Raw genomic sequence first — 15,483 nt, forward strand, 5'->3', positions numbered from 1 at the left:
TTCTGACATCAATCCACATCTATTCACATCTTCCCACATCAATCCACGTCTATTCACATCTTCCCATATTAATCCACATCTAACCACATCAATCCGCATCTAATCACATCTTCCCACATCAATCCACATCTAATCACATCATTTCCACATCAATCCGCATCTAATCACATCTTTCCACATCAATCCACATCTAATCACATCATTCCCACATCAATCCACATCTATTCACATCTTTCCACATCAATCCACATCTATTCACATCATTCCCACATCAATCCACATCTAATCACATCATTCCCACATCTATTCACATCTTTCCACATCAATCCACATCTAATCACATCATTTCCACATCAATCCACATCTTCCCACATCAATCCAGATCATTCCCACATCAATCCACATCTATTCACATCTTCCTACATCAATCCACATCTATTCACATCATTTCCACATCAATCCACATCTAATCACATGATTCCCACATCTATGCACATCTTCCCACATCAATCCACATCTAATCACATCATTCCCACATCAAACCACATCTATTCACATCTTCCCACATCAATCCACATCTATTCACATCCATTCACATCATTTCACATCCATTCATATCATTTCACATCCATTCATATCATTTCACATCATTTCACATCCATTCACAACATTTCACATCCATTCATATCCATTCACATCCATTCACATCATTTCACATCCATTCACATCAATCCACATCTATTCACATCTTCCCACATCAATCCACATCTAATCACATCATTCCCACATCAATCCACATGTATTCACATCCATTCACATCATTTCACATCGATTCACATCATTTCACATCATTTCACATCATTTCACATCGTTTTTATCTAAATGAATCATTTGCATAATTCTTCCAAAATTTTGTGCATAACCTTCTTTATTTTTCAAGCAAATGAATAATGCTCAAAATTTCACTTTTAGCATAAAATTTATTTTACCTAAATTCATTCTCTAATGATATAAATTTTTCCATAGCTTCCTGCATTTTCTAAGAAATGATAATACTCAAAATTCCACTTTTGATATAAAAGTTATCTATGCATAAATTTCATTTTCCAATGATGAAGATTTTACCATAACTTTTCCATATTCTCTATGAAATGAGAATGCTTAAAATTTCACTTTTAGCATAAAAATTAATTATGCATAAAATTCATTTTTTTAATAATAAAATTTCTACCATAGTTTTCTCGCATTTTCTACGAAATGAGAATGCCCAAAATTTCACTTTTAATATAAAAAATTATTTATGCAAATCCTTTATTTTCTAATGATAAAATTTTGCTATAGTTTCCCCTATTTACTATGAAATGAGAATACTCAAAAGTTCACTTTTAGCGTAAAATTTAATTTATGCAAAAACCTTCATTTTCTATTGATAAAATTTTGATATAGTTTCCCCGTATTTACTATGAAATGATAACGCTAAAAATTCCACTTTTAACATAAAAGTTAGTTTATGCACAAACCAAGGCTTAAACATAAACATTAATTCATCATAATCAAGAAAAGCATGGTTTTAAGAGAAAAACCACAAAATAAAATGCTTCCCAAGCATAAGGGAGGTTGGGAAGAGACTACCATTGAAAAAGAGAGGAAAACATCATTGATTTAGGCTTACCCTTGGTTTGCTTGATTCTTTAGGGAAATGTGAAGCCCTCAAATAAGAAACTTGGCCACCAAGTAAAAGAGGGTAATCTCCAAGAGAAGAAGATGATTAATAAAGCTCCAAAGCTTCACAATAATAGAAATATAATAAACTGAAAATTACACTAGCATATAGTTACTCCAATATGAAAATACAAAGGAATGGGGGTCTATTTATAGGTGAGGGAGACCACCAACCAAGTCCAACTAGAATCTAGAGGCTTCCAGCTCCAGTTTGATCCATTTTGGACAAGTTTAGACTAGTTTGGCTCACTTTTTTGATTTGGTTTGAAGAAGGAGAGATGAAATATCTCACTTTTTTGAATTAAAAAATACTCTCTTGATGTGATTTTTCTAGGCGCCTCCTTCATGAGCCCTTCTCCCCATTCTGAGGTGTTAAAAATTCCATTTTGAAGGAGGAGAGATGAAATATCTCACTTTTTTGAATTAAAAAATACCCTCTTGATGTGATTTCTAGGCGCCTCCTTCATGAGCCCTTCTCCCCATTCTGAGGTGTTAAAATTCCTTTTTTTTACTAAAAAATTCCATTTTTTTACTAATAAACCCTGTACTAGTCAACTCTTCATCTTATGTGAGAATTTACTCATTTTTTGGATATTTTATTATATTCTTTGCCTTTTTCTCATCCCAACACTTCGATTAACCTTATTGGCCCTTCTTGACACTCTTGGACCTTAATAAGAATTTTTTTGAAATTTTATACCCCTAGGCCAAGATGTCCAATTCACATATTCAATTAATTTCTAATGCACATTGGAAAACTCTTTTTAAGATTCTGTTTCAAGGGATCTCTTCCTATTGACTGAGAGAAAATTCTTATCCAAAAATATTTCAAAACTGTATTATCTCTCTCTAGACCAAAACAGGGTAAGACAATATTTTCTTGCATTCAGAATTAGGGGATGATTACAGAGACTGAAGGGGAGGTTCTTACACCTTTACATCTCAAAAGCTGGAGGGAGGAATCTTACAATAATGATGATGATGATGTTGTTGTTGAGTCCACTAGTCGCAGTGGGATAGATCTTTTTATTGGTCTTACAATGGGACATATAAATCTTGAGATAGACTAATTAGCATGTATAGATTTGATGGAAGATATGGTTTGATGTATGTTATGCCTAGCTCACCCTAATATATTAATCAATTTCTTAATTTTCCAATCTTGATTAAGTCCATATTTGATTATATCACATTTTTTGCTTTTTTGTGATATTGTATCAGAAAAAACCTAATCCTCTGCTCTTAAGGGAATATTATGAGCTCTTTGGAGAGTTCTGTGGAATTCTAGAAGTTTTTTACACATTACGTGGCTATAACCTCGCGTGACTATACTCGCATGCATAGCCATGCACTGGAATTGCACACCTTGTGCTATGCCAGGTCCCGTCTCACTACTCTCTCCCCTATGCTACGCCAAGTCCCCTCTCACTACTCTCTCCCTTGTTCACGTGGCTATCGTGCATGGCTAAGCTCCCCTTCTTGTCAGGCCAAGAACACCCTAATACGTTATTCATTTTCTCAATTAGTAATATTAACTTTCGAAATTGATCATGTCGATCTTGGTCCTCCTCGAAAATGAAGATACACCACGATTGGTCTCTCTTGGGAACCTATCCCAACACAAACCAACACACATTAGTGCATGATAAGCGATCTCTCTTGGGCACCTCTATTACTTCCCACCATAAACCAACACACATTTGCTCTTGAGTGAAAATGAAAATTTTACTCTCGCGTATGCCTCTAGAATTATGTCTCAATACATATCTGTATGTGTGCATAAAGCCGTGTGCATAGCTGTATGTATAGTTGCATGTTGCAATGTGGTGCTCCTATAGCATTCACGGCGTGGCTACATCACACGGCTATGCCTTCATCCTCTTATATAAGTGTTAGGACATTGTGATATAAGGCCCCAAGTGACTCGCTCTACCCTTAAGGTGATTCTCCACTGCCCATAGATAGAGGGGTAGGGATCTCACATGAATGTTTTCTCCTTCTCATAAACAATGCCATGTCAATGATGGAATATACTAGCCTACATTTCACGACCACTACAAGGTAATCATGCTATGCTACAATCACTAACAATGCACATAATTTGATAAAATTAAGGTTTTAAACTAGTCAAACAAACTTATAAAAATCATAAAGTTAAGGATGTAGAGAAATCAATCTCAATGCAACTCAAGCAAAAAAAAAAAAATAGAATTAGCTCGAATAAAAGCCAAGCGAGTAGTGAATCTTAAGGGTACAACCCTTAGATGTACAAAACAGCCTTAGGTAACTACTGTCGATCTTCAAAGCTATCATCGCTCATGCGTAAGCTAAACGAATGGTAATGTAAAGTCCCGAGCTGAAAAAGCTTCTTAGGGCCTGCACAAGCAGCAGCTAGAACACATGATACAAAGGCGCCAAGGCGTACTCTGCAGTCACGAGAGTCGCTTGCAGCAGAAAGTGGCGCAGTATATTATTGGAAAAGTGTACATGCACACACAGTATATTATCGTGAAGAAAGCTCTCATGCAGTAATGCTTGCTATGCAGAAGGTTGCAGCACTGTATACTACTGGAAAACTGTCCACGCGCACTGTATATTATCGTAAAAGCCCCAAAGCAGTAGCGTCCCACTTGCATTGTACTCAATCCATATCTAATCTCCTTGATTTCAAATTTCAAACTGTTAGTGGATTTGCTTTGATATAAAGAGTTCAACCTTGTTTCAGCCTTTTTGGAATATTGCCAAAGCTGCCGAGTAGTACAGGACTGTAACTGAGTTTGTCGTTGTTAAGAGCTCAAAAGCAAGTCACGTGGCTACCATATACAGTTAAAGCTGCTGAATGCAAACAGAAAACAAAGGGATGTATGGGTCCTTTGTTCATCATGCATATTGCTTTGTTTGACATACACAGTAGTAGTCTAATCACAACCCATCAATGATTTATGTCCACCAGCCATCTATCTCCAAGCAACCATGCTTGCTTTCTTGACACAGGTCTTACACAAGAAAGCAACCATGCTTGCTTTCTTGACACAGGTCTTACACATATATCGCCATTCTGTAAAGGCTGGCTCCTATGAGATTTCTATATAAAGGAGTGCAAGACGTTGCAAAGCTACCACAAGCTGCACCAATAGCTCAAGCTAAGCTAAGGTAGCTAAAAGCCCATCATCCACCAGCTTCTGCACCATGGCCTTCATCTCATCTTCTTCTATTGGTATTTCATTTCTGTTGATCATCATGGTCTTATCTGCTCCTTGTATTAATGCCTGCGAGCCCACAAGCTATAGCCCACCTTCTAAACATGGACACCACTCCAAGACGCCACCAACGCCTTCTCCACCGCTGCATGTTCCAACTCCCAGCGTCCCGACGCCGGCCGTCCCAACTGTCGGAACGCCCCCACCACCTTCCGGGGGAACATGTCCGGTGAACCTAATCAAGCTCGCAGCGTGCATTCCGATCTTGGGCAGCGTCCTTGGAGACCCCCTCCAGAGCGATTGCTGCGCGCTCTTGGGCCTCCTAGGCCTTGACGTGGAGGTTTGCCTTTGCGCCGCCATCAACGCCAACGTCCTCGGCATCATCGGCGTCCACGCCAAAGTCGATGTCATCGCCACCATCCTCACCACATGTGGCCGCAAAGTTCCCCGCAATCTTTCTTGCCCTTGATTTCGATCTCATCGCTGGATAACTTTCTTTCCGTTAATCCTCTTTTATGGATATTAATCTTGTTTATCTAATTGGTCTACTTGAGTGCCTTCGTTGTAAACATCATTCTCTTTTTTTTTTTTAATTAGTATTGGGTGTGCTTATTTTCTTTTGCATATCATCCTAAATGTTTCGAGGAAAGTGTAAATACACTGTATCCTTTAAACTGCTACTTCTTTTTCTTTCAAAAGATTTCAAAAGATGGAAAAGATGTGCTTCTACATGTGTAGCCAAGTGCCAACTTTCTTAACCTTTTCATGAACAAAAAGATCATAGAAAATCATCTTAGAAATAAGGAAAACCCACCATCCTCCAAGAAGACATTCTCTTAAAATAAATAAAAAAACAAAAAGTGTTTAACCATGCTCAAAGAAAGCATTTAATAATGCTAGCATGTTGTTATCAAAAACTAACGTTGCTTTTCACCTCATCGACATCGATTTTCAATTGCTTTTGAAAGGCACTTGTAAAGCTACACTATTCACAGTTATAGATCTCATGTCTATATACTATTGCTTCTTTCTTTATGCACATTAATTTAGTATTTTATTTAAAATAAAAGAATATGTTTCTATATGGACATATGCTCTACTCATACAAATTACATGAAATGAATGAGGTGTATTTGCTTTGAAACAAAACAAAATAACTATCTATAAATGTTTTTTTAATTTGCAATCTTTTTTTACTATTGAGGTGTAATTATTTTTAGGGAATGATACTATATTATAGCTATAAGAACACCTTTAGAGAAAAGTGGAATTGATGTTAATAATGTGCAAAACTTATCAAGGCATCAAAGAAAACAAATCTCAACTATATGTATCATTTAAATACTAAGCTTCAACCATATTAAGTTCATCTCATGATTCATTTCTAACGACAATGGTTAACCTTATTGCAATCATGCAACTACTTAATACTAACACAAAATGTATCATTGAAATGCTAAGCTTTAACCATAAGTTTGTCTCTTGATTCATTTTTAACGACAATGGTTAACATTACTCCAGTCATGTACTCAATACTAACACAAAATGTATCATTGAAATGCTAAGCTTCAACCATACTATGTTACACATACACAAAATGTAGTATTTAAATACTAAGCTTCAACATAAGTTCATCTCCTGATTTATTTTGGACCACAATTGACGTACTTAACAGTACAAGCCCAATCATGAAACTACTAAATACCAACACAAAATGTATCATTGAAATGTTGAGCTTCAACCATAAGTTCATCTCTTGACTTTATTATTAACATTACTTCGATGATCCGGCTGAACCTTTTTTTACTACAAGTTTTTGTATCCATTCAATGTGCTTCATCTAACAATTTTGGGATATCACCAAGCTTACAACTTATGTAATGCCAGTTGATACATTATTACCAAGCTTATGTAATGCCAGTTGATACACAACTTATGTAATGCCAGTTGATACGTTATTAGCAATCTTACAACATCATGTGTGAGTCTAAGAAATTAGCTCATGCCACTTGATACATTATTACCAAGCTTATGTAATGCCAGTTGATACACAACTCATGTAATGCCAGTTGATACGTTATTAGCAATCTTACAACATCATGTGTGAGTCTAAGAAATTAGCTCATTCTAGGTTTTGAGCCACTGGGATATTACTTGGGTGGGCGGGCATTGCAAATATGAGGAACAAATATTAACTAATGAGAATATTAACTAATGAGAATACACAAAATCCCCAATATCACAATGGAGTCTACTCTTATACTCTTCATGGCGAGGCTTTCTTGCTTGCTTTTCTTTCTCTTGTTGCTTGCTTGCTTTCTTGTTAGTGGATTGTGTGTGTGAGTGCATTGAGTGATATTGATTGCTCTCTCCTTGTCCCTCTCCCTCTCCCTCTCCATCTCTATCTCTCATATATTCTTATACCCAGATTGGAATTAAGGTAGAGATAGAGCACTCCAAGGATATTCCCCTCTTTTCTCCCTACCCAAGTGCAAATCTCCCTTGTGGTGACACCAATGGAAGCTTGGGGGGTTCACCTCAAAATATGTAAGTGTATCACGTAAGTTCATTAGGAGGGGTATAGTAATTCAAAAAAGTTACAGAATTACATTTATAGGAGGGGTTTTTTAACCAATTTTGAAAAAACTTCGTAAGTTTATGAAGAAAAAGGGGTAATTTTATTCATAAAAGTATGTAAGTGTAAGGGGTTTTATAATTTCCCTTGAATGCACATGATACACAAAATTTCTTAGAGGTGAACCCCTCCGACAATGGAAGCAACGCTGATGAGCCTTGCATCTCCATAAGAGATGATTTTTCAATCATAAACGGATAAGGCAGAAAACATGCTTGCATTCCTTACTTCTTCCCCCTCCTGCAAGGCATAATGTTTCCATTTTCGTGAACATATTTGGCACATTGCTAGGGAGGCGTCCTATATAAGGACTCCATTGCTATACTTTTGCATTTATGTTTTATATTATACAGTTGGAATGAAAATCCACCAATTTTTTAAGGCTAACTTGGATGTTTTTTATTTACTTTGATCTCATTGGAGCATTGGAGGTGTGGAGAACGCATTGGAGGTGTGGGAGAAAATTTGGAGTATCAAGATTAATCAAGCTACAAATTTATAGGTATTCAATCTTATATTTTCTCTTTTACGTAAATTCTTTTTTTTCAAGCTTTTTTATACTAATTAGCTTAATCCAACCCTTAATCTTTGCATAAAATAATTAGAATGCATTGGTAGCTCATTGTAAAAGATAAGGGGTCACTCATCCTTTTTGCACCTAAACCAAAAAACTAAAAAATCAATAAAACATTTTGAGAACAAGTCCAATCTCTATCAAATTACATTTTCCCAACATCAAATCTCATATTCCCTTAGAGAGGAATGATGCATTAGCTCAAGAAGGAATCACACGTGATTCTTTGAGCCCATTCACATCATTCCTGGCACACAACTAAATTCTTTGAGAGGAATGATGCATTAGCTCAAGAAGGAATCACACGTGATTCTTTGAGCCCATTCACATCATTCCTGGCACACAACTAAATTCTCATCCTTATCCAATCTTAGAGGATATATTGGCCTTAAAGAGGAATTAAGGGTATTAAAGAATCGGATACACCACTACCAAGGAAAAACTATTAAAAAATGGCTATAGGTATGCATGTGAAATGGCTCTAACCATAATTTGTTAAACTCAAATTGCATGCAATTCCTCAGCCAAAAATAGCACAGTATTTGAATTAACCTCATGTGACATTCTTCAAAAAAACATGTGCTACCGAATCATGCATCATATTCAGCACCCAATGTGTAATTCACAAGAGTAACATCCCTTGAAAAAACACATCAAAATATTAAAAATCTAAAAATTAAAACCAAAAAGTAATTCAAAAAATAAAAAATCCACCAAAAATACCAAAGGGGGAAAGATACACATCCTTCACTAATTGAATCCCATGCCATTTGAGACAACAAAAAAATGTGTCACTTGTTCGTGCCATTTCACCAAGAAAGATGAAAAGCTATACTGTTTGTCGAATTATAAAGGACCCTAGTGACAAATAACGCGCTTATCATAAATTACCCTAGTGATAAATGATGTGTTTGTCATGAATTACTCGTTATTTGATTATCAAATTACATTAATAAGCCATCTCCAATCATGTGTTGCTCATTACTGAATCGTGCGCATTATTTGTGTTGAGGAATTACGTTTTCCAACCCACAAGTTGATAATTCCCAAACTAGACATAACCCGATCTCTTGAGATCATTTGCACACTACTTGCCAAAAACCCTCTCATGTACATTCATTTTGGGAGGCTTATTAGATACTCTTCGCCTGTTGAGAAAAGTGTGTTGTGAACAGCATAGATTAATCCAAGCACCCTATATAGCTAATTAGGATAGACTCAGCTACTACTAAGCACCATTCATTCAAACCTATAAAATCCATATAGCCTTAGTGATTAAAGACATGAGTGATAGCAAAGATGCTAGCTCAAGCAAGGCTTATTTACGACTATGGGAACCAAGGATGAGGCAATCATGTATGGGAAACAGGCTTAAAGAAACTCATGCATTAGATGTAGTAGACTCCCTAACATATTCTCAGAGAATTCTTGTTGTGTGGCTTAAAGATTTCATTATCAAATCTCCATTAGAGAATTACCACCCTTTGGTGGTGAGTGAAGCTCACCTCACATAAGAGAACCTCGTAAGAGTGATAGAGATCGTGAGAAGAAAGCAGGGGAGAGGTTGAGCTTGACCTCCAAGCAACCTTCTTCAAACACACACATACAAGAGTAGACAAGCATATGATGGATGATTGAATTTTCTTCCTTTAGATAATGTTTAAGGAACTTCCCAGAAGATGTCATAGTTTCGGTTATGGATTTTGTTGAGAACTACACTTCAAAGAGAAAAATGAAATGCAATCATCAATGTATTAGTATAATGATTAATGCACTATCCTTATACACATTAATTACCATCGAACAACAAAGAGGATAACCGCATGGTAAAGGAGATGCATTTCAACATTTCTGATGATGATAAAGGCACTTTATTTTTTTAGCATTGCTTTAAACTTCATTTTAAGTGGTTAGCGACAATAGGCTGTGCATTTTGGAAGGTATTGGATATGGTCTAATGGTGATGACATTGATGATGGTGCTATGCAAAGATATAAATTACTATATCCTTTCTACATATTGATTAACTTGCAATATTTTGCTAATTTTTTATTCTTTATTATAAAAATATATGTTTGATAAATTTTTGTGATAGATATTTCCTTAATTTAGAGTATTCTGCGTTTTTCTAATGACATGCTTATAGCAGCATTTGTGAACGCTGCTCAATAGCATTTACAATGGTGAAACGTAAATCGTTTGCTAAAACTTTGTTAATAAGCACCACTAACCCCTCATCTTATTGAAGTGATGTATCTATACGATACACCTATACATAGTAGGTGTTAATCCCATCTCCCTACTACAAACAAGAGTTGCATAATAAGTGTTATGTAAGTAGGTGTTAAACCCATTTTAGACTTACCCAAGGCACTCCCTACTATTATAAACTGGAGTTGCATAATAAGTGTTATGTAATGGCACTATAAATCATTGTATATATTATGAGAAAAGTTGGCCAATTACCAAGCTTAGTAGATTAGAGTTAAGTTTGGGTGATCAAGTGTAAATAAGGGCCAATTATATATAAGCAAATTTCTCATAATGAAAACACACAATCCTCCTTTGTGCTAATTGAGTCTTTCTTATCTACATGCTCTCTTATATTGCTCTTGTCTTTTGTGTGTGTGTGTGTGTGTGTGTGTGTGTGTGTGTGTGTGTGTGTGTGTGTGTGTGTGTGTGTGTGTGTGTGTGTGTGAGAGAGAGAGAGAGAGAGAGAGAGAGAGAGAGAGAAAGAGAGAGAGTTAAGAGTAGAGTGCAGGAATCTTAATGCATGTGCCTTATTTTTAATATGGGAGAGTGAGCAAGAGTGAGAGATATGATTCCTTGCAGGGAGGTGAAGAAAACTCCTTAGGGGTGAGGAGGAGATTTGGGAAATTGGAGCTAGCAAACCATTGGTGGTGCTTGAAGGTCAAGGATACGTCAAGGGTATCCTAAGCTAGAAGCAAGGTAAGAATCCCATGACAGTTGTAATCTATTTCATCATCTGCTCTACAATGGGTGTGTTCTATAGACAGTCGAAATAGGCCATAACATTTTTGGCTCTGTTGAGTTGAGGACCTAATCTTTCTTCTTCCATATCCTTTAAGTGCTATGCTCCTTCCTTGCATGCTTATATCAATCATTATTTTTAGTTTTGTGAAAGTCTAGAGTGAAGTCATGAGTGGATAGGGTTGCTCCAAAGTAAAGAAAAGTGTGGTAAATGTTTGATTTCTTGTTTAGAGTGTGGAAGTTTAGAGTGAAGTCATGAGTGGATAAGGTTGCTCCAAAGTAAAGAAAAGTGTGGTGAATATTTGATTTCTTGTTTAGAGTGTGGAAGTTTAGAGTGGTCATGAGTGGATAAGGTTGCTCCAGAGTAAAGAGAAAAGTGTGGTGAATGTTTGATATCTTGTTGTTTTTTGTGGAAAGATTAGTGTGTGAGGACTTGGCTAACCTAGAGGGAAGTATTTCAATCTATTTTTGTTTGATTTTTTTAGTTTTCCAAATTTTGATTTATTGAAAATTCCATTACCTTAGCTACTATATCCAATAGAGTCAAACTACACGAGCATGTAAAAACAAGATTTGGACCTTCAAAATCAAAATCAAATCAATTTTTGGTTTTTCACACGTAAGGATTTTTCACAGTTGTGAAAATCTAGAGCACACCGATAAAAAGTCCCCAAAATCTTGCTGTAATTTATGGGATTGCATTACTAAAACTAAAACATCTTACCCTCTTATCCTTTAAAAAAATTAACATGAAAAACGAGAGTTTTTCACGACCTTGATTATCTCAACTTTTTCACATGATTACTTGAGAGATATTCGCGCTATGAATTTCTTGAGAAAATCACATCAAAATATTTTCATCTATGAGGATTTTGGTATGTTCACATAATCTAAAGTGATCAATTGAGCTCCTTCACAAGTGAATTTGATATAAAAAGAGCAAAAACTTTTAGCATGAAAAACTAGAGGGTGTGGCTATCTCTCGCACATTCATGCATGAGTTTTTTGAGAAATTCATGCCAAACTGATTTTATCAATTTTGATTTTTAAGGTTTTTACAAGTTTTGGACAATCTGTTAGAGTTGATTAGTGATGATATTGCACTTAACAACCAAAAAACAATTGGTGTACAAAACTAAAGTTTTTCATAGCCATGATTATCCCCAGCTATTCACACGTGACTATCTCATAGATATTCATGTCATGATTATTTTGAGTTAGTCCATTTTTTAAGGGTTCATAACCAAACCAATTAAGGAAAAAATGTTCGTCAAGAGTTTTATTACCTTGAATCTAAGGGATAAGTAAAATGTGGTGTATGCAGGTGGCTAGGGGTAGCTACATTGCCTACTTTATGTCCTGCACACACCACAAATGAGTGGAGAAGAAAGACCTACCCTTCAACACCATGCCCAAGGAAAGATTGTTCACCAAAAATGGGTGGAGTACCTACCCTTTGACACCATGCCCAAGGAAAGATTGTTCACCAAAAATGAGTGGAGTACCTACCCTTTGACACCATGCTCAAGGAAAACGTTTTCAACAACAAGGGTGGAGTACCTACCCTTTGACACCATGCTCAAGGAAAACGTTTTCAACAACAAGGGTGAACTACTCTAATGTCAAGGAGAGGGCAGATGAGTTGCATAGCCAAAGCTATTTCCATGATTATGTAGATTAGGCCAGTGGATAGATACAATAGAATTGATCTCCATACACTATAAAAAATTCACATGAACTTGAAAGACAAGTCAGCTTACTATATGTATAAGGAGTTGTACCCTTATTGATGACCTTAACATCAAAATATGATAGTCACCCCATACCTCCTCTCACTAAAGTGATTATCCATATTACAGGTACGTCGCTCTCCTTGAAAGAGGAAGCACTTATAAAGCCAAAAATGCAAGCTAGGAAGATATCTTGGAAGACCTGAAGGAAACAAATGTACTCATTTGTTTCTCTCCTTGAAAGAGGAAGCACTTATAAAGCCAAAAAAGGTAAGCTAGGAAGATATCTTGGAAGACCTGAAGGAAACAAATGTACTCATTTCTAGTATCAAGGAAGTCTTGGCAGGTGTGGAGCAAAAGAAAATCAAGGGACCTAGGATGAAGAAATCATATATCAAGCCACGCCCTCAAGAAGCCAAAACATGATAGGATTAGCATGTATAGAGAGGGTGGTTGACTTGTGCCTATAGCCTCTTGGATTTTTCTTCATACGTTAGAAATTCCAACACCTTTTTATCAAGTTCCGATTTCATATTATCAAGGTGGGTATTAATATCCTCCACCACCATGACTTGATATTTCTGTTGTTCTTAGAGTTCCTACTCAATTGTTCTTCTCTTTACTTCTCAGTAAACTTTTCTTTTGTACTTTGTAGCTCATCCTCACATGCTTCTATCTTTCTTTTATGAAGTGATTGATTTTCAAGAGTAAGGATATAACTTGTGAGCATGTGCAAATCACACCCGAGCTTCCCCCTATCTTTATCTTTCTTTGTTTTGGCTTCCATATAGGATCCCACATTTTTGTACTTCTCTCCCTACTTCTCCGACTTCTTTTCATCTTCCTTTTCTTTGGTCTCTATTGCCTTACCCTCTATTGGTAGATCTTTGTATGGTGATGTTATCTCAACCTCTTCTTGCACCATGGGATGAATTGGCTTCTCCTAAGGCTTCTTTCGAACTTCCATTGGTGCATGTACAAACTTTACATGGAATAAGAGATTCATGTTCTTGTATTAGTTATGGAGGTTCAATAGATGGTGTGGTTTGAGGCTTAGTGAAGGTAACAAATTTGATAGAATACATTATAGAAACCATAGGTGGGTAGCCCGATACACGTCCTCTTATACATCTTCTTCTTGTTAAGCCTCCTATCAAGTTTTAGCTTCTTGAGGGCATGTCCTAACATAAGTTTTCTTCATACTTGGTCCCTTGTTTTTATTTTTCTCCTACCTGCTGGCCAAGACTTCCAAAAACCATAGGTGGGGAGGGAGGCAAGTCCTCTTGTACATCTTCTTCTTTTGGATTATCCATAGTGAGAAATGAAACATTGTTAATAAAAGATTTGTTGAAATATACAAGTGAATAGGGTGTGTGCGGGAACAAGCCCTTGGTTAGAGGCTGTAAAAGAGGATGTGTAAATGTGAAAGAACCTGTGAAAAGGTGAGAAGAATCTACTGGGAGAGAATAAAGGGTAGCATGAGAAGATTTAGAAAGTGTGGAGATATTCTGGGAAGTGTGGAGATATTCTGGGAGATATTCTGGGAAAAGTGAAGAGGTGGAGAGAATCAGGGAGAAAAGAGGTGGAGTGAATCAAGGAGAAATCAGGGAAAAGAGGTGGAGTGAATCAAAGAGGTGGAGAGAATCAGGGAAAAGAGGTGGAGTAAATCAAGGAGAAATCAGTGGGATTAGATGCTTTGATGTAAACACTATAAATTGAGGCATTGGCCTAATGAGAATTTGCTGGTTTTTGATTATCCATGCCTACATTAAGCTATTTGCTAATTACTCACTAATTACATCATCTTAATTATTTACTAATTACTCACTAATTACATCTTAATTATTTGCTAATTACTCACTAATTACATCTTAATTATTTGCTAATCACTTTGTTAATAATGTTGATTCTAGTGTTTGATCCACCATAGCTCATCACATTGCTCTAATTTCAACATGGTATCAGAGCCATGCCTAGAATCCATCAGGTTTATGAGCCCATTATCTAATTAATCAAGATTAGTAGATAATTAGAAAATAATCTAATTTTTAGTTATTTTTCAACTCACCTCTATACCCCCAGCCAGTGGAGGAGTTCATTCTCCTTGCACACTTTAAATTAGGCCTAGTGCTTCTAACCATAGCTAGCCATAAGCCTTGTGCTCCAGCCAGTCAAGAAAGAAGTGCAAACTGCCAGTGAACGAAGGAGAAATCGCATTTTTAGCAGGTGCCGTTTTTCTGAGCTGATTTTGATATTTCTACTTCCACAAATCAAATTGATATTTCTACTTCCACAAATCAAATTGCTCTAATTCCTCATAGCTCCATGGGTTTTCAAGCATGCTCTACAAGCTGGTGAAGTCAAAATTGAATTTGATCAAGTCTATAGTGAGATCCAAGCTCTTCATCAAATCTGCAGCGCAGGTGACTTTGGTAAAACAGAGATTAAGCTTTCAATATTTGGTCAAATCTTGTGTTTCTTGGCTTAATCCTCTACTAGACTCATTGGTTACTATTGATGGCTTTGAAAGCATTTGAGCTCATTTGAAGTCTAAGTCACCAGATTTGGACTCCCCACATACTCTGTTTTTGGCACACAATACAATGGATTAATTTGCTAATCATTGATTAA

At 36.3% G+C, this 15,483-nt stretch overlaps 1 protein-coding gene across 1 annotated transcript; it reads left to right on the forward strand.

Annotated features, from left to right (window-relative positions):
• Positions 1-4,752: 4,752 nt before the first annotated feature.
• LOC147633491 (putative lipid-binding protein AIR1) lies at positions 4,753-5,531 on the forward strand. Its single transcript, XM_086805858.1, has one exon. It carries the CDS (start codon positions 4,912-4,914, stop codon positions 5,389-5,391), a length of 480 nt encoding a protein of 159 aa, XP_086661984.1. The 5' UTR covers positions 4,753-4,911; the 3' UTR covers positions 5,392-5,531.
• The last annotated feature ends 9,952 nt before the right edge of the window (positions 5,532-15,483 follow it).

The sequence above is a fragment of the Cibotium barometz genome, chromosome 12, assembly GCF_041138505.1.
Source record: "Cibotium barometz isolate CiBa-2024 chromosome 12, ASM4113850v1, whole genome shotgun sequence".
Taxonomy (NCBI): domain Eukaryota; kingdom Viridiplantae; phylum Streptophyta; class Polypodiopsida; order Cyatheales; family Cibotiaceae; genus Cibotium; species Cibotium barometz.

Bases quoted from the DNA above. Each gene is read 5' to 3' on its own strand.
- LOC147633491 (XM_086805858.1), top strand. From the start codon at position 4,912: ATGGCCTTCATCTCATCTTCTTCTATTGGTATTTCATTTCTGTTGATC.